This window comes from Megalops cyprinoides, chromosome 4 (genome assembly GCF_013368585.1).
Source record: "Megalops cyprinoides isolate fMegCyp1 chromosome 4, fMegCyp1.pri, whole genome shotgun sequence".
Lineage (NCBI taxonomy): Eukaryota > Metazoa > Chordata > Actinopteri > Elopiformes > Megalopidae > Megalops > Megalops cyprinoides.
In genome coordinates, this window is record NC_050586.1 from 19112491 (window position 1) to 19131494 (window position 19004).

The 19004-nt window shown below is 42.1% G+C and overlaps 2 protein-coding genes across 4 annotated transcripts; one reads left to right on the forward strand and one right to left on the reverse strand.

The window, feature by feature from the left end:
• The first annotated feature begins 1460 nt into the window (after positions 1 to 1460).
• ankle2 (ankyrin repeat and LEM domain containing 2) lies at positions 1461 to 11162 on the forward strand. 3 transcript variants are annotated; one of them, XM_036528109.1, is made up of 13 exons: positions 1461 to 1494; positions 3826 to 4308; positions 4698 to 4892; positions 5341 to 5534; positions 6449 to 6637; positions 6759 to 6881; positions 7044 to 7107; positions 7197 to 7375; positions 7480 to 7586; positions 7726 to 7916; positions 8061 to 8916; positions 9143 to 9274; positions 10563 to 11162. In XM_036528109.1, the coding sequence occupies exons 2-13, from the start codon at positions 3837 to 3839 to the stop codon at positions 10774 to 10776; spliced, it is 2916 nt and encodes a 971-aa protein (XP_036384002.1). In that variant the 5' UTR covers positions 1461 to 1494; positions 3826 to 3836; the 3' UTR covers positions 10777 to 11162. The 3 variants fall into 3 exon arrangements, with proteins under 3 accessions (XP_036384002.1, XP_036384000.1, XP_036383999.1); XM_036528107.1 differs by lacking the exon at positions 1461 to 1494 and adding an exon at positions 1580 to 1843; XM_036528106.1 differs by lacking the exon at positions 1461 to 1494 and adding an exon at positions 2643 to 2756.
• A 2619-nt stretch (positions 11163 to 13781) lies between these two features.
• Positions 13782 to 18539, reverse strand: pgam5 (PGAM family member 5, serine/threonine protein phosphatase, mitochondrial). The gene is made up of 6 exons (XM_036527152.1): positions 18011 to 18539; positions 17007 to 17176; positions 16751 to 16876; positions 15834 to 15922; positions 15381 to 15514; positions 13782 to 14523 (listed from the first exon to the last, which is right to left on the reverse strand). The coding sequence occupies exons 2-6, from the start codon at positions 17164 to 17166 to the stop codon at positions 14373 to 14375; spliced, it is 660 nt and encodes a 219-aa protein (XP_036383045.1). The 5' UTR covers positions 17167 to 17176; positions 18011 to 18539; the 3' UTR covers positions 13782 to 14372.
• Positions 18540 to 19004: the final 465 nt, after the last annotated feature.

Consider the following 19004-nt stretch of genomic DNA (forward strand, 5'->3'; position numbering starts at 1 on the left):
TGTAAAGGGACAAAAGTGGCATTCTTAACTGTACATGTTTTCACATGAATGAAAGGATGTGTCTCCTTTGCCTCATAATACAGTTGGGTGTCACTACAGACCATTGTATTGCTCTTCAGCCTGAAACTAACCTTGTTGGCAACATGCAGGAGTGTCATTAAACTACTCTTGAATTGTCAATAATCAAAACAATGTTGTCTATGTACCCTGCCTATTTAGGCACAATAGATAAGCTTCATTACCTTTCACTGTAAGCTGTACAATTCTGAAATTTTGGGCTGTTTACTAGTGGCTTTGCATTTGCAAATGTGTACATAATTGCTATTGCTGTTCAATTTATTTTAATACTGTTCATAATACCCTTATGTAAATTCCAACCATTGCTTTTGGTAACTTTAATTCCAATGAAAAACAGTTTGATATTTGATTTCTTCTTTTCTCATAAAGATACAATATTCCAGATTGTCTCTTGATTTTTCTTAACTACTGGAATGGATTTAGAGAGCTGTAACATTTTCTGAACTGTATTTAAAAGGCAACACTGTAATATGTAATATTTTGTGCTTTTTTTAGAAAAATGCATGTGCAAAGGCCAGTTTAAGATTATTCAGTGAGACGTCAAATGACGTTTTATATAATTTAGGTGTGAGTCTTTTCAGCCTATTCATTTTGTATTGAATGAATATAAAAGTAATCTAGCTTTTCAAGACAAGGCATATATTCGATACTTTGTGGTAGTTGAGAACAGTTACGAAAAAAGACACCAAAATCAAATCACTAAGAGTGTTCCGTAAGGATGCGTCCAGGGAAAAAAATAATTTATGCTTAACAGACCATAAAGAATAATCTGAACAAAGCAGGAAACTGAATGTCTGTGATGTGGTTCTTTTTAATTGTAGTTAATGGGAGTATTGCACATAGTTAATTTTTCCCCAATCACAACAAGTCCTTGAAAATAACTTTAAATGTATTACTTAACGACTTAAACAGTTTTGACTGATCGAGAAGTCCATGTACAGGTTAACAGTATAAAAGCATGTCAATAAAATGGCAAAAATAATTTCTTGAAGTTATGTGCAATAAACTATTTTTGGTAATTAAACCTTTTTTGTATTTTTTAATTATGTTTTTCCAGTGGTTTACATTTGCACTACATTTGTCGTGTAATCAAGGTAAATTGTAAATGTAGACCTTACCGCTATGTGTAGCTTTAAAGGAATTGGTTATACTTACATGTAGGGTAACATCGGTAAACATTTGCAGTAACAGAATCACTACTTCTGAAAATGTACATCTTAATGTCAGTATGCACAATTACATGTAGTGCAGCATTACAACAATGTAAAAATCGGCCTACTGAATTATAAAGTAGCTATTTGGCTTGGAGGAGTCCCTTTGTTTTATTCAGGCGGTAGAGGGTCACACCAGGGTCCTTTCTCCATGCATTTTGAACGCGTCGCGGTTGACGGCAGGAGGAGAAGGGGGGAAAAGGAGGTGGGCTTGCAAAAAAACAAGACTACTTGATAGCTAGCTAGCTGAAGTAAACGAGCTACCTATTACGATCAAGTGATCTATATTGCGATTTCTTTGAATACAGTCGTGTAGCTACAAACCAGAGTTCATTTCAGGTTTATGTCAATACTTTCAAGCTAGCTTTGTAGACAAACGTTAGATTTCGTCGCGCAGTTGCGTGCGAGGAAGCTAGCTAGCAAGCTATTTTAATAGCTGGGCAGCTAGGTAGCTAGCGATCCAACATTTATTGCCATGGTATCTGTCTAAACTTCTAATTTTGGGTTGTGGTGTGGTTGGCTCCCTAGCTACCTCTAATTGTAAAGTAATGCCGGTAAGTTGGCGTCCATATTTCTTGCAATCACGTTGGCTAGCGAACACGTTAAGAGCTAGCGTCTATGTGTTCGATCGTGAAGGATAGATGTGCAGTATAACTGTTTAGTGGTGGAAAAAACAGGGATAAAATTCCCCTGTTTTAGCATTTCCCAACTACCTAACCAGACAAAATGACGTTTTGTAGACCTCGCTTACTCCCACAGTTCCCTAGCGCTAGCCAGCTACTTAGCGATAGCAACTACACATAAGCCCAAAGTTCCACGGCAAAGCTATAGGGGGTTACCCAGCATGCCCGTTTCCACTGCATTTCTTTTGATCAGTTCCGATAAGATCGTTTATCCATTTGGCTGGATAACTAGCCAGAGCTACTAAGACATATGTATTGCTTGCAAGGCCATTTGTCGAGTTAGCTAGCTAAGAGGCTGGGATGTCTTGCAGATCCTTGATCAAAGCCCCGATTTATCTAGCAAGCTAACTATAGTGTTTGCATATGCAAGCTGTTAGCTAGTCCGTTAGATCCCTGTTTACTTGCTAACACCACCCAGTTGCACATGCCATTTTTTTCTGGTATTACAAAAGTTATTGATGGCATGGGAACATACATATTTTTTCCATATCACGGGCAGTTTCCTTCCATTTGAATTCAAGTTATTGTCTCATAAATAATGTATGATGTGGTTGGAAGACGTGATGCTGTGTTATTTTAGCTTGCTGCACTTCCTTCTGCTTTGTTAAATTGTCGCTGCGAAGTTGAGCCCTCCCTTTGTAAGTGAGCATGCGCGAAATGTCATGTAAACAATGAGACGTTTCCAGACTGTCTTGAGCATTGTGTCTGTCTCAGCATCTTATCTGGGATAAAATGAAGGATTCGATTTTCTTAAACATTATTTTTATTCTTTAAACGATGGATGGTAAGTGTGGAGATAGGATGTCATTCGCCCGGTGTCATCGCGCTTGTTTTCAGATAACTCCATCATCGTCACCATGATGAGATGGAGATAGCATCAGATTATTTTCAAACAAATATCAGGAACGACACTTAGGCGTGACAGCATCTGATTAAGTACATAATGATCCTAAAAAAATTACACATATTGTCAGTTGACAGGAAATTGGAAATCTAATTGCTTTTGTCAGTATGCGCTTTCCAAGCCGTTCTTTTATTTGGATGGAGCTCGTTTTCCATACGTTGCTAGTTATTTTTGGAAGCTGGCTACACTTTTAGCATCTAAGAGAATGAAATCACAGTTTTTAAGTTGCGGTGGCTTCTTTGTCGCGTTAGAATCTTTGATGTAGATGTGCTTATGGAGGCGGAATCTTTGGACTATTTAAAGTTAATTTAGGTGTTGTTTGAATGAGATGGTTTCCAGTTGCTTTTTTCTCGGTTCAGTTTCATATGTCTGTCATGATCCAACTATTTGTCTGTCGTATGTTCTGTACCTGTGATCAGTGATAGGTCGCGTAGCAGTCGTAATTTCGAATGTCGTTATTAATATTTATTAAACTGAACTTGCATTCTTAGAGCTGGATCGTTGATAATTTGTGAAAAAATTCTTTGAGTGAGGCCAAATTGTTAAGACTTCAGAATTATTTTATTTTATACAATCCGTTTTGCTTTGTATTCTGTGTTTTATGCAAAAGTGCATATTGTTACACAACATGAGAAGTTCCACAACATAAGAAATATGCAGTTAATTTTCAAGACCCTGAAACATGCAAAGTACTACTTGGCAAAGTCCTTTGTGGCATTCCTCTTTTGATTCAATTCATTTTATTTTATGTGTATGCCTTTTTTATATAAATGAGATGAGAGAAACACTGAGATAAAAATATGTGTTATTTGAATGGGATTTTGACACTCAGTATATTTCCGGATAAACTGAGTCCTGTGTCACCAGAAGCCCAGTTTATTTCCCTGTTTGAAAGGTAGTGGGAGTGCAGCTTTAGTCTGACTGTGCTTCCTGTGCCCCTGCCACCCAGGTAGTTAAAGTATGGAGGCGATTCTGAGCAGGCTGAGGGAGCTGAGCGCGGACCAACTCCGGGAGGAGATCATAGGGGCGGACATCAAGTGCGGGCCCATCACCGCCACCACCAGGGCCATCTTTGAGCGGAAGCTGGCCCGTGCCCTTCTTGGAAATGAAGGCGGCGCCTCAGAGGTGGACACTGGTGCCCCCGGAGGTGCAGAGATCGCCACGCCCGGTGTGGAGCAGGCCAAACCCGTGTCATGTGCCACGCCCACGGACCCACAGGCAGCCAGTGAGGAAGGGGACTTTGGCTATGGCCTGGGGCTCAACCCCCCAGATGAGGAGGCTTTGCTGGAGAAGCCCCGGACCCCGTGCCACATTAGCGTGGAGGAAGTGAGCTCCCAGCCTGATGGGCAAACCCCCTCAAAGACACCCCAGGTGTCCCCACCCATCTACTATGGAGTGTGTCCGCTCTGGGAGGATGTGCTGGCCCGAAACGGTAAGACTCTCTTATCCTCCCAATGGGTATTCCTACCTCATTTGAGGTAATTTTCTCTCCAGATATCACTAAATGAAGCACTGTTCGGTTTGTGTTCCCTTGTTTTCCATTTCCCATTTATCTCAGAGGATCAGGACTTTACTGTACTGTGAAGACCATTATTGTGTTGCCATATTGTCTCTGTAAATCACCTTTTGAAAAGTACCGTCCTGTAGTCATTATTTGCCACTTAAACCTGCCTGATTTTAGTTTATATGCATAACAGTTTGAATGGTCATCTGAACCGGCCTCTGTCCTTTTGTTCTAGTTGGCACAGTGTGAAATTGTGCTGGTGCCTTGCACAGGGACTTGAGTTAATTGACTTGGTCTGATGGTGTTTCGTCCCACAGACAGAGTCCATGTGTACGTAGATAAGAAGGAGGCTCTGCAGGCTGTTAAGATGATGAAAGGAGCCAGATTCAAACCCTTCTCAAACCGAGAGGATGCTGAGAAGTTTGCCAAGGGAATTTGCGATTACTACCCCTCACCCAGCAAATCGGCGCCATGCGTGTCACCAGGGAAACCGGGTGTAGTGTTCTACAAGGGTAGGTGACACCCGTCTAAACTGTATATTTCAAAACAGTCTCTACCACCAGCAGTTTTCATACAGCAGATGCACTTGTTTTATTCCTAGACTTAATTCAGTGTACATACTGTATCAAAAGAAACAGAAAAAAATTCAGGCTGTCCTTTATTTGACATCTGTCTGCAGGTCAGACAAATGTGTTAGGTTGTTGGACTTGTTGGTGTTATTGTAAAGAAGTCCAAACTACTGAAGCTTTAATCAAGATGTTCCATAGTATAATGTCTGGCCCTCATGGCACTATTCCATTATAATCATGAGTAACAAATTTAACATAGTCTTTTGTTTTGGGGGTTTTATGTGTTGTTGTAAATTTCATTAACTGCTGAACTCAGTGCTTTAACGTAACTGAAATTTAAAGTGTGCAAAACTGAGAAGAGGCCTGTATGTTTCTGGTCTGCCCCCCTCAGAAGGCCCCTCTGTCCTGGAGTCAGAGACCATCAACAGAGAGCGGGCCAACAGCTTCAAGAGCCCACGCACACAGGACATCACAGCCAAACTGAGGAAGGCTGTGGAGAAGGGGGATACAGCGGCCTTCACTGAGCTGGTGTGGAGCAACCCGCGCTATCTCATCGGCTCAGGGGACAACCCCACCGTGGTGCAGGTAGGAAGGAGTCTCTGAATGTTGTAGCAGAATCGCAGAAAAATGACCCATGTGCACAATGATGTCTGTCAGACTCATGTAATGTCTTGCTTCTTCTCAGACCTAATAAATTTAATTTAGTGCCAGCCATTAATGCCAGTAACAGTAGCTGTGTACATCTCTAAATCTTTCAGTGAGTTTCGAGACAGTTACATTAATTGTTTATATGTTGGTAGTTTAGCTGGCACATGGTTGCATACACTGATAAAACATAGCTGAATTTTTGACAGCATTTGCTGCTCCCTCTACTTGTACTACAAGTACATATAGGTTCACTTTAATCCAGGTGTAGTTCTTTCTGTAACCCAAAATGTGTTTTATAATGTGTAGAAAGGTGTACAATAGTCAGGTAGTAAGGTGTGAATAGTACTGCAAGTGTACATCTTTACTTGTTTTGGGGTAATCATGACCATCTTCACTGTCTAAGTTTTAATTGTGTTGAGTCATGAGTGTTCAGTGACAAGAAATGAACTGTAATGGTATCTAGCTGTTAAATGGACAAATCTTACCTTTCTTTGCAGTGCTAAATCTGCTTACACTATAATGATGGGCAGAAAGAGATGCTTCCTTCAGCTGGGCCTTAGTGCGGAACAGTTCATGACAAAATGATTTTCTTCAAATTAAGGACAATGAAAATGAGTAGACTGAAAAATGAAAGTTGACCAAAACAGTATATCATAGATTAATTCATTTGCTGTATGAATTTATTTTAAGAAAAGAGTAATTGTGGACTGATACAAATTTTCCAAAAAAGAATGCTGTTATTATATCATATTTGAAGAAGGTATTATTGCTGATGAGCTTCATGATGCGTTGTCCTTGAATTGACCTGAGAACGGCTTCAGTTCCCCTAATGTTTTGCCATGGGTTTCCAGGAGGGTTGCCGCTATAATGTCATGCATGTGGCAGCCAAGGAGAACCAGCCTGCTATCGCCCAGCTTCTCCTGGACACCCTGGAAAACCCAGAGTTCATGCGCCTGATGTACCCTGACGACCAGGAGGCCATGCTGCAGAAACGCATCCGCTACATCGTGGACTTGTACCTCAACACACCCGACAAAGCAGTGAGCAGCCTGACTGTGTCTACACTCTTTTCCTGTATCGTCAGTTTTACACATTGTCCTTTTTGGTTTTCTGTGTTTGTCAACTGGTACTCACCAAAATGGGCGATTTGATCTTTCCCAGGGCTTTGAGACTCCTCTCCACTTCGCCTGCAAGTTTGGTTGTCCGGAAGTGGTAAATGTTCTGTGTTCACATCCAGGTACTGATAAAAACTGCAAGAACAAGTACAACCAGAAGCCCTCAGAAGTAAGTCAAACTGGACGACATTCATTTCAGTGTCTGTGTTTGTGGAGGCAGAGCACGTTTTGTGTGTTACGACTTTTAGTTGTTACACCATTGTAATATATGTTTTGCTGAACAGGATTGTTGCAGAAGGTGTGGTAATTTGCATTTGTTTTACTCTGACAGGTGATCTGTGAAAGAAAAAATAAAACTCAAGAGGTGAAACAGAAGATCATGGACTATTTGGAAGGTAAATGCAAGATGATGCAAATACTGTTACTGCTTACAGTCACTGTTTGCATTCTAAGCCATGGCTGCTCATCTCATCCTCTGACACAGATCGATTCTATATACCTTTACTGAGGGCCACAGACAACTCTTCCCAGCCTGTGATTGGTGCTCCCTGGTCACCTGAGCCATTGGAAACCCTTTCCCATTCGCTCCCCAGACTGACAGGAAGTCCTAAAGACCCAATAATGGCAGTGAGAGCGTTTGCTGGCCCACTCAGCCCATCCAAGGTATTGTATTTATTGTATTTACTTTGTCCTTTTGGATTTGAAATTTAAAAAAAAGGTATGTAACTGTGTATGACTGACACATCATATGTGCATTGTTTTTTTAGGCAGATGAGTTCCGCAGGGCGTGGAAGACGCCCCCAAGAGAGCGGGCGGATCATTTCCACCATATCCTCAAGTCCGATCCTGACCGCGGGGCAGAGAGAGTTGGCAGGTACGTGAGGGAGAAAGAGCAGGTAACTCTTTTGATAAACATTGGCACAAGGCAAGCACAGTGCTGTCTCTTAATGTACATTGGCATTGGATGAAATATGCAGTTGAGTGGAAGAACTAATGGTGATATTCCCCAACAGAGACCTGGCCCATGAATTCGGTCACCCCTGGGCTGAGTACTGGGACTTCCTGGGCACCTTCACAGATTTTACCTCTACAGAGGGGCTCCGGAAACTGGAGGAGTATTTAAACAAGAAGGACTTAAGTGAGCGTTCCCAGGAAGAGGCTGGAGAAAATGAAACCAGCAACAGGTTCAAAACTCCCTCCCCAGGTAACCGTTGGCATTGCAGTGTCATGCTTTTGTATTATAAATCCTTTGGGATTCCCCTTTGGGGTAATTCTCAGATTATGGTGCTCTGAATGGTGAGAAAAGATGACACGGCAAATCTGAGTTTGCTGTGTTTTATGTGTGCAGGCAAACCCAAGAAATTCTGCAATTCCATCTCGGTGGGCGCTTTTCTGGACGAGGGCGATGACATCAGCCTGGAGGAAATGAAGAACCGGCAGAACGCCGCCCTCACCAGCATCACGGCAGTCTGTTCCAAGGACAGCCTGAAGGGGGCTGTGGGCGGCCTGGAGTTCCACATCCTGCCCATGTCACATGGCGCCGACCTCATCGAGACCGCAGCCGAGCGGGACCGGCTCCGTGCCGACAAGGGTCTCCTGTCAGCCAGCAAGAACGGGCTGTGCTCGCCGGCAGACGGGGAGAGGACTCACAATGGCGAGCGGCTCTCGCGCAGTGCCTCCTCTGGCCTCCTGTCCCCCGTCTCCAATCTGATGGTGGAGTTTGAGAGGATGTCCCTGCAGGACACACCGGAACACCAGCCGGGGGAGAGGCGGAGGAGTGGTGGGAGTCTCCGGCACAGGGAGGCCAGAGACGTGTGCGCCCCTGACCTGATATCTGGGGTGGCCCGCTTGGCACTCTCGGCGAACGACGATGTGTTCGGGAAAGGGGGCTTGGACACGAGGGACGGCGGTTTCTGGAGAATGGGAGAAAAGAGTGAGGTGGACAGGGAGATGGGGGACAAGTCCAGCATCAGCTCGGAGGAGTACTTCATGGCAGAGGAGAACCTGGAGGCCCTGCACCTAAGGACAGGAGTCTCAGCCTCGGAGCACGGCTTCTGTGCCCGGTCCAGGTCCTGGGACCATGGGGGCAGGGATCTTAGCAGCTCGGGGTCCTCCAGCTCCTCCTACAAATCCATAGAGAATTCGCAAGTGGACTTTATATTAACAAATCTACCACATGTTAAAAAAGGTCTTTTCATTGAAGGGTAAGTCAAAAGAATACAGTATTTACAGTCCCCGGCTTATTTCCAGTGCCTAGAAAAACCAGTAAGCTGTTTTAGCTGCAAAGATATTTGAGACTGGGTTCTCTATATGAATTTATGTTTGAAAGGGTGTACTATAATGGATGTACAAAAGGGTATTATAATAGAAGGGGTGTATTATACTTTTGCTGCAATTTTACTTTGATACTTTTACTTTCGCTTTCTTCAGGGACTCTCCGACCAAGCTGGACAAAGAAGTCATGTCAGCAATAGAAGCCATAGAGATTGACCCACAGAAATATCCCAGCATTCACAAGTGGAAGAGCACAGTCCAGAAATATTCTTCCTCTGAGATGCAAAGGTGGGTCTGTTTGCTCTTTACGACTCTACACGTCCTAAAGACTGGGACAGCAGGTTTGTTATCAGTAAATATCTGTAATTGTGATCAACAACAGACCTCTTACCATTATATTCTCTCTATTATTATATGCTTCAATATGTAAAATTATTTTTGAATTATGACCACTTTCTCTCCTTTTCATCACAGTGTTTTCAGTTGACATGTCTCCTTCATTGGTCATCAGTTATGCAGACTTTCTCATAGGCCAGTCCAGAATAAGTGCGTCTTGACTTGAGTCACTTTAGTATTCAAGAGAGTCTGCTAACATCCTGAAAATGTAGCAATAACTACATTTACTGCATGGTACACTGTTGCCATGTGGGAAAAATTCCAAAAGTATTAAAATTTAATTTTTCAGCAGCTAACCCTTGCCCTGGAGAAATCTTTCAGGGCCCAGGCTGATGACATTGTACTTGCCATCACCATTCATTCCACAGAGCTACCTCAAACAATGCAAGAGGATCTGCTCATGTGGTGGGAAGGCAATGCAGAGCACTCTCCTAGGCTTGCTGACTTGGCACAAATGTTTAAGTATTGCGGCACCATCAGTCAAGAGCAAAAGGATGTTCAATGAGGCAGGGCAGTTTGTCAACAAAACAAGGTCTTTTCTAGGACCAGAGAATGTGGAGGCACTCCTGTGTCTGTACAAAAGTAGCAATGTTAAAGCATTGAAGGTAACATTGGACACCAGATAGTCTTTGTTTATTGTTAATATTCACAGTTTATTTAAAGATTTAAGAATCTAAGCCCACAGTTCATGAATGTTCCTATTAGACTATATTTTGCTTATAATGGATTTCATTTACATTTTTTAAGCATCAAAATGCATACGTTTGCAGTTATTTGGCTATGGAGAACAGTTATTCACAAAGTTTATTGAGTGCAGTTCATTGAGTTTGAAAAATCATGCTGGACTCAGTTTGAAGTCCCTGTAAGGCTAGATGTTTTATGTTCTTGATTGAAAGAGGTTTATGTAATTTTAGGTGTGTTTCGTATTGTCAGTGTTGTGAAGAAATGGCCCACCCAAATACCCACAAGCTGGAATTTTACATTTATGAAACCTAGTGGTATTTTTATTGAAAAGATCAGATGACACCTCTAACAAGAAAATGGCTCATCATCCCAGCTTCCCTATGTCCACCCCAGGAAATGTTATGACTTGAAGTACAACCGTAGTGTCAGAGCTCATCTGAATCTGCATGGCGAGTTGGTGGTGACGATGGCGGTAACGATAACCCTTGTCTTCCAGCTGGCCGAGCCCGGCGGTGGTCAAAGGCCGCCCCAGGCCACAGGTCTACACCCCCGGCTCGCCCGGAAGCAGCCTCCTGTCCACCCCCGGCAGGTTCAGCCCCGCCCGGCACACAGGCTCACCTGACTTCACCAGCCCCAGTCGCTACAGCCCCGCAAACGCCAGCTACATCCAGCGCATTCGCCTCAAGCACTTCGCCGAGCCACCACTCTAACTGCACGCCCAGCCAGAAATGACACAGCTCCACAATGGCTCAATCAGATGTACTATTCAAATATGCACAAGTGTCCTGAGGATATTCTTCTTTTACTTCAACGATAGACGGCACTGTAATATATCGCATTCAGGAATCTCGACACGATGGGTTTCGCTGTAAGTTTCAGATTTTTCAGCAGGTTTCTTTTACAATGTATGTGTGGCTGTGGGCTTTGTTTAAAAAGACAGCAATGATAATATTAGCTAAGGGACAAAAAAACAGCTGTTATTTGTTTTCGAATGCTTGCATCAGTTTTTAAATTAATACAGTCATCCAGCTAAGTCTCCCCAAAAAAATTTAACGTGGATGCTCATCCAACTTAAAAAAAAAAAAATAAAAAATGTAACCCCTCAAAAATATGTGTAAACAGTATAGGAAATGGTTTTAAAAATTAAAAATATCAAAATATTTTTTAGAAGTTGTTTTTTTGGTATGTCACCATTAGTAGCACAAAAAAATTTCTTATGACTGTAAAACAACTGCCAGTTTGTGTTTTTTTTTTTTTGTTTCAGTTTAGGAGTTGCCTTAATTTTCTGACATGAGGGACCAGCCTCCAATCAGAATTAAACACCTGTTCAGGCTCTCACTCATAGCTACTCTATATTCGTCATTGCTAATTCATTTACCTTTGCAGCTTGTTAGTAAGGTCATGTAGGCAAATAATGCATTGGGTTCTTCCATGCCATCTTTTTGAATTCTTCAATAAATGTATATTTCTGTTTGTAGATATCTGTTTTATTGTTGCTTTTTACGTTTTTGTTCTGTCTTTGTACTCCATGTGAGACATTGAGGTAATTGACCCAGTTTCAGGATTGATTTGTGACAGTTTATTGCCAAACAACTTTGTGTCTCCCTAGGAGACGTTAATGAAATTAATGAAACTATTGTCCATAGGATAATCCAGAAGTCCCGCTCTTGTCTGTTCAGAATTGAACTGAGAATATAACTGTTTGTACATAGCAGTTTGTTCGTATAGGAGTAAGGAAGAGATGTTTACTAATATTTAATGGCTAAATGAATGTGAAAGTGCAAGGAACTGCAGTAGCCTAAGTGGGATGTTTAAAGAGTACGTGCAAATAGACTGCAGATTGGTACACGGTAGAAACTACAACCATAAACAATTGCTTTAAGTTAGATTTGGCAGTTTAACTGCAGTTAATCAAAATTCAATATAAACTGCTACGCTGCATAGTCCTATATTGTGACACTTTTGTGTCAATGTACAGGCAGGACAAATTTGCTGTTGTCTGAGTGTTGTGAATCAGTTGAGGGATGATGCCCAAATGTGTCCTTCAGCCTTGGATTGTATAATGTAATCTGCAAAAAGGAGCACAAAGTCACAGCTGATGACAAGGATTGTAATTTCTCTCAAGTCATACATGTGACCACAGGGGAACAGAGATCTAACTCCTGTTTCCCAGCTTTCAGGAATGTGGGATTATTTTTTACACAACCTTTTATGACAGTGTTGGGAATATTCCTCCTTTCCCTAATATACATACAGTGCTTCTGGCTTACTATGTTTTGCCCAACAAACCTCAAACCTAATTGTTTTTCCTTCTCAAATGTTCAATTGCCACAAGAGGGAAAAAATCAATGACGAGGCAGCATTGGTGGACACAATAATGAGCACAATTGCTTTACAACCTCAGAAAATACCAGCTAGTATCCTTGTAAATAGTTTTAGTATCTGACACAATATGCACATTACCTGAATAATAAGCTGTAGTCATTGGGAAGGAGAACCTACAGCTGAAAGCTTGAGGATCTTGGAAAAAGGAACCTTTCTAAGAACTGAACACAATGAACTTGACCAGTGATGGAACCCACAAATGCTCGGCAGATAAAACTGTTGGCAGTGTCTGGAATGAACAACCACACAACCCTCTTAAACCCTTAAATATGTTTCTGAGCTAATAGGAGGTCAAAATATTGTTCTGGATATAATCATTTCTGCATCACCTTTCTGTCTATGAGCCACTGGTCACACTTTTGTTTGCAGGAATTTGTGAACACTCTCCACTTGCGTTGGTAGTGAAAGTCAAAACTGCGCATCTCGCTTCTTTCGGCTTTTTTAGTGCCTTTTATAGAATGACAATGTGTTGCAAAACCTGTCTCTTACCAGTGTAAAAATGTGGCACTGACTTAACCCACGTGTTCCATTTGACGTTTTTAACTACGTAGCCCAATTTGAATAAACTACAGTAGCATTGGTAAATGCAGTGTTTTAATACCTCCTAAATAAGATTGTATAAGTTTACAATTTAGTGTATACTAGTACATAATGCCAGCCTTACTACTTTAATTATTCGATGCTTTGTAGTGCCAACACTGTGGTGCATTGGAGTTGCTGTCAAGTGTTGAATTCTGATTCTTTTCTTGTCCCTGCTTCCCCACTGCATGGATTTCTAGTCCTATTTTATTACTGTATATGTCAAAGAAAGTATTTGGTGTACTACTGAGCAACAAAATAAAAAGTGCACACTGTCCTGTTGCTTTCTGCAAGTTTCTCAATACTCACTGTCACTTTCCTCTGCAATCACGTGTGTGCGTTTGCTGCCTAAACATTTTAACACTCCTTTGACAAAAGTGTGCTAGGATGTTGGTGAGCTACAGAAAATGATTGACTTTAAACCAGACGTCCAAGCAGTTAATATCGATCAGAGGTGTCCTAGTTAAGTAGTACAGACAGGACAATATGTCATTGTAAGTCGCTGTTGGTACACTGTATTATGACACATTGCTATGTATTGCCTAAAATGACTGTGTCCCTCAGTGACTAAATCTACATTATTATTATAATCTACATTATTCCATTTTAAATCCAGCCAGACTTAAAATGGAAAATTTGAGTTTTGCGCTTCATTTCTACATTAATGTCTGACCTATATCTTAGACTGGCTTAGAAGACAATCCTTGAGGTGTCATTACACTGGAATATACACAAAGGAGGAAATGCGTGTCACTTTATTGTGCGAATATCTCCATTTGAGCACACAAAACTGCATGTTCCTACAGCACACCGATTTTGTATTTGTCAATACAGGCGGACACATTACTTGGGTTACACCAACATAGAAAAGGGTTTTGCACAAAGAGCCTTTAAAACAGCTACATATTCTCAAGTTAAGCAAAATAGTTCTTTTGGTTTAAAAACCCTCCCTGTCATCGCTTTTCACCCTGAAGTATATTCAAGCCATTACATTCACACAAAGTAGGCCTCTGTCCAAACAGCTGTCATTACAACCATTGTGGAGTGAAACAACTTTTACAGCCATCATTGTGAACAAAATACTTTAGTGGAATACACCATTTCACTTCTGTATAAAATCACAGTCAAAGGACGTGCCATCAGCTGGGACCTTCCTGTAAATAAAGTTGACCAGCCACAGATCAGCAGTGAGTACAGTAGCACAAAAAGTCATTCTGCTGCACGTTAATTAAAAAAAATGTAAAAATTCCAAGACACTTAAGGAGAACTGACAATGAGAAGACGCTCTGACTCTGCAGCTTCCCGTTGCGCCCAGTCGGACGGGGGTGGGTGTTGCTTGGTGTCAGGTACGTGTGAGCTTGTCCGGGGGCATGAACCCAGAATCCCCCAGCGTCCTCAAGGCCACCCTGCCATTGGGCCGTACAGTGAGCCAGGTGATGCTGCCGTTGTTCAGGCCCAATCGCAGCCAGCCCTCAGGGGGAAACTGCAGGGCCCTGGAAGACACAGCCTCCAGTCAGACCAGGGTGTTTACCAAGGACAATTGCGGACATGCAGCTGCACATGCCTGCTTCGACTCTCAAATGCTCCACAATATTCAACTGTTGCACTAAGATGTGCTCAAGAGGAAACCAAACATCTGTGACCCTTTGCAGACACAAATTATACTATTCCAGTTAGAAAGTAGCCAACTGGATATTGCCATTTACAGGTTATGTGAAGTCATCTGACAATGTTAAATGAAGTGCACAGCTACCAGTGTTTAAAGACAACCAACACAGTATGGAGGCTTGTACACTTTTGAGAACTATTGGAAACAGCCACTGTAATCTGAGTAGTTTAACAGGTTAACTTTTTTTTTTTTTTTTTTTTTTAAGTTGTTGGGGGTTATGCATTGGGTATAGGTATGGGAGAGGGACTACTGCATGCTTCTGTTGGTTCTCAAATGATTTAAAGAGGTACCTTTACTTAGCAGATTGTGGATTATTAGAAATACCACTTCTGACTAATTGTGTGTCAGGGTCCTTTAAAGTACATTCAGAGCTTGAAAATTTTAACCACTGGCTTAAGGAATACATCTGTCATGATGAGTTGACATTAGTAAAACTTCTTACAGTATGGAAAGGGAAAAACAGCAGTATGACAGAACATGTTACTTTCTGATCATTCAAAGACCAGCTTAGCAGACCCTGATGAATACAAATATTTACTATAAAAGAAGGTCAAGAAAAACTGTCATCTGTGATATGGATCAACCCTCACAAAAAGGTAATAAAAAATGTGAATTATTTTGTTTATTTTGTTTGAAGAGAAGGCTCTACAATTGCACGGAGTCTTACAGACAGCAACGCACCTGCATACAAAATAGCGGATGACGTTGGCATGGCAGACAATGATCTCATAGCTGTCTTCCTTTTGCTTGGCATCGGCTCGATGGATGTAACGACGGAAGGCCGCCTCAATCCGCGCCCCGTCTTCATGATACTGCTGAAGTAAACAGAGCAATTTCCACAGGTGAGCCAGGCGGCCAGAAGGAAGAATATGTGATGTGTGGAATATTATGTCCTCTGTACTGAGGACTGACACAGCTCCTCTGTAAACTAATAAAGTTCACAATTATCTTGTGATCGTGAAGGGACTTCCCTTGGGAATTCTGGGAGGCTGGGTTTTTTGGGCTATGAAAAACAACTTCTAAAGGGGTCGGTTATAATTCTGGTCATGTTTATAGCATTTTGCCGGATCTCATTAGTTTGGTCACACTGTGGTCAGACTAGTAGAACATAGCCAAGGAGAGCACCTAACTCACCGCAGCGTCCGGCTTCCAGTGACTGACAGGAGGCACAGGCTCAATGGGAGCTCCTTCCCTCAGCAAGTCACAACTTGCCATCTCCACCCCTGAACAACAAGCAGATGAACAACCAGGGACAGGACAATGTTAGGTCCTTGGAAACCATGAATAAGTAATTTTATTCAACCACTATTCACATTCGGAAGCCATACTTATAGCCCATAGGACACTAAAGAATGATTTCTTATGTTACTGATGATCTCCATATACTCCTCTGACAGCAGTTGTAAAGAAAGTATTCAAGATACTTTGCCTAGCCCAGCGTTTCCCAAACCTCTCCTGGAGGACCACTTGTCCTGCATGTTTTAGATCTCTCCTTGCTCCAACACAGCTGATTTAAATGATCAGTTTGTTATTAAGCAGCTTCAGGAATTCATAATGAGTTCATCATTTGAATCAGCTGTGTTGGAGCAGGGAGAGATCTAAAACATACAGGACAAGTGGTCCTCCAGGAGAGGTTTGGGAAACGCTGGCCTAGCCCAACACTGGCTGGCTGGACACCAATGTCATGATGGTACGTGGCTGGAAGCTGGGAAACTTAAGGATTCAGTGTACAGCACTACAAAAGTACATGTCCCATAAAGCAACATGACGACATCAGTAATTTCTCTCACTGATTGTCAGAAAGCAGTATGGCTGTCAGCCCAGTCAATGGAAGGAAATGTACTTCTTTCAAGCCATCTTTGAAGAGATCCAAACGTGCATTCACTTTGAGTAAACTGAGAAATAATGCACTTCTGTCTCAGATCAAGTGGATTACAGGGACCGAACAGTAGTGGCACAGAAAATTGTGCCACGTAGATGAGCCTTGTGAATGATATTGTAAGAGAAAACATTACAATGGTTGTGACTTAAGACAGACGCTGTCCCTGTACCTGGGAGGTACTTGCTGATGATATGTGCAGTCTCTGTGGCCCGTGCCATGGTGGAGTGAATCATAATGTCATACTTCAACCCAAGGGCAGCCAGTCGCTGGCCTGTCAATTCTGCCTGCTCCCTACCTGGGGAGAGCAATCAAGAGTGACACAAGCCTATCAGCACTGTCAGTCATGTCAGACAGAGGTCGTTACTGGGTTTTCCACGTTATACTGGCTATGCAACTGGCCATTTTAATAACCACCCATGCCCTACCGAGCGGGGTGAGAACCTTCTCTTTATCTCCGTTCCCATTTAAGTTGTACTGGGAGTGTCTGATCAAGATGATGTTTCGCGTGGCTTTGAGTTTGTTATTCTCCAGTTCCGTACTCTGGTTATCGTCATTTTCTTTCTTCTTCCCATTTATTAATGACATTGAGTCACGCCTGAGGAATAGAGAGTGTTCATTAGAAAAAAAAAACCCTAAAGGATGTGCAAGTTTTATCAAGTCTCGTCCGTATATTGGTTTGTTTCTTTTATCTGTCCCGTATATTCCACCATCCCTGACCACGACGTTGTACTTCGAGCTCACTTCTTGAAGTACTGATCAGACGTCTTTGTTAGTGAATGCAGCCGTGGCTCAGAGGGAATCACTGGTGTGCAGTCAAGGGAGAACATCACACTGCTAACCCATATTAACGGTATGGTGTTGCGATTGCTAGATAGCTAACTGCCTGTTTACCAAATTAGCGAAGTAACGTTTGCTGACTAGCTAATTACCCCGCTGAGGTAAAACAGCTTTCAGGGTGCTCTCGTTAGACTACCAAATTACCTATCGCTATTAGAGGGGTCAAATTTAAACTGATAACTAAATAGACTTGCTTGACTACCTATGGTAACTGTGTTCATTTAGTTAACATTCAACTGGACAGCCTACCTTAGGTCTTTATTTAATCTGACGTTAGTCTAGTTGGCTAGACAATATTTGCTGCGAACACTTGGGGAGAACCCTTGTAAAACATCTAGCACGTCAGCAAACTTACCAGATTACAATCTAATCAATGTATAGATGATATCTAATGTTACTAACGTTATACCAATTTCAGTAAGGTCTAACATTTAACCAGACTAGCTATATCAACGTATCTTCCTAGGTAGGTAACTAGTGAGCAAGCTAGCAGAAACTATCAGACGTCATCGTGTAAATTATCGTTACTTGGCTAACGTCAGCTAAATTACAAATTATATGGATAAACTACTTAACAGTAACTGTATCATACTTATCCTAGTTGTTGTCCCAACCATTCCCACTTGGTAATACTGTTTGGTTTCCAGATACCCATGTCGGTGACTGTGCAGCCTGAAGGACGGCAAATCCGGTCCAATTTTTCAATCGCTCCCTGAGCGCGGAGTCCCCAAAATATCCACTTGTTTCAGCTGCTGTAGCCGCTGACACAACGAGTATCGCAGATCCGCCTGCAAGCCCACAAACAAGCTTCATAACCCTTCTAAAAGACATCCTGACTGGCCAGTAAGCTATCTACCGTTAGCTTCCTGCTAGCTAAACTGCGAACTTCAGATAGCCGGCTGTCGCAAACTAGCAGATTAACCTGCCGCGATTTCGATCTGAAAGGAGAAGCTGGAAGAAAGATAGTGACTCCGTTTTCAGATGGGTTTCGGTGCTTCTACAAACATTAAGAACACACAAACTGTGAATCGCGCTTCAAGCAAGACACACACTTGCCCTAACCAAAGCTAGAAATAAAGTTCTTTCAAGCAACGTCTTCATGAACGAAGAGCTTGAAAGTACAGTAGCTTGCTTGGACAATAGTTAAGCAATACGAAACGCGAAATTTGAGAGTTTCCAAGGAATGATTCATATACATTGAGCGCTTTGGTAATTGCAAGGATATTGTGGTATGCGCAGTGTTTCTCAGTCCTACTCCTGGAGCCCCCCTGTCCTTCTACCTGTCTTTGCTCCAAACACACCTGATTGAAATGACTAACATTCTCTTGATTAAATCAGGTGTGCTCAGCTAATCAAAAGTGCCACTGATCAGTTCAGTCAGGTAGGTAGAGCAGGGAAAGATGGAAAACGTGCAGAGCAGGGGGGCCCCAGGAGCAGGACTGAGAATCAGTGCAAAATATGGGCATATGCTCAAAATTGTTGCATTATTAATTTGATTACCATTCCATAATTTAGGAAATTGAAACACCTGGGAATATCACAGTAAATTTTGAACTGCACACAGCACTTAGACACTATATCTGCCC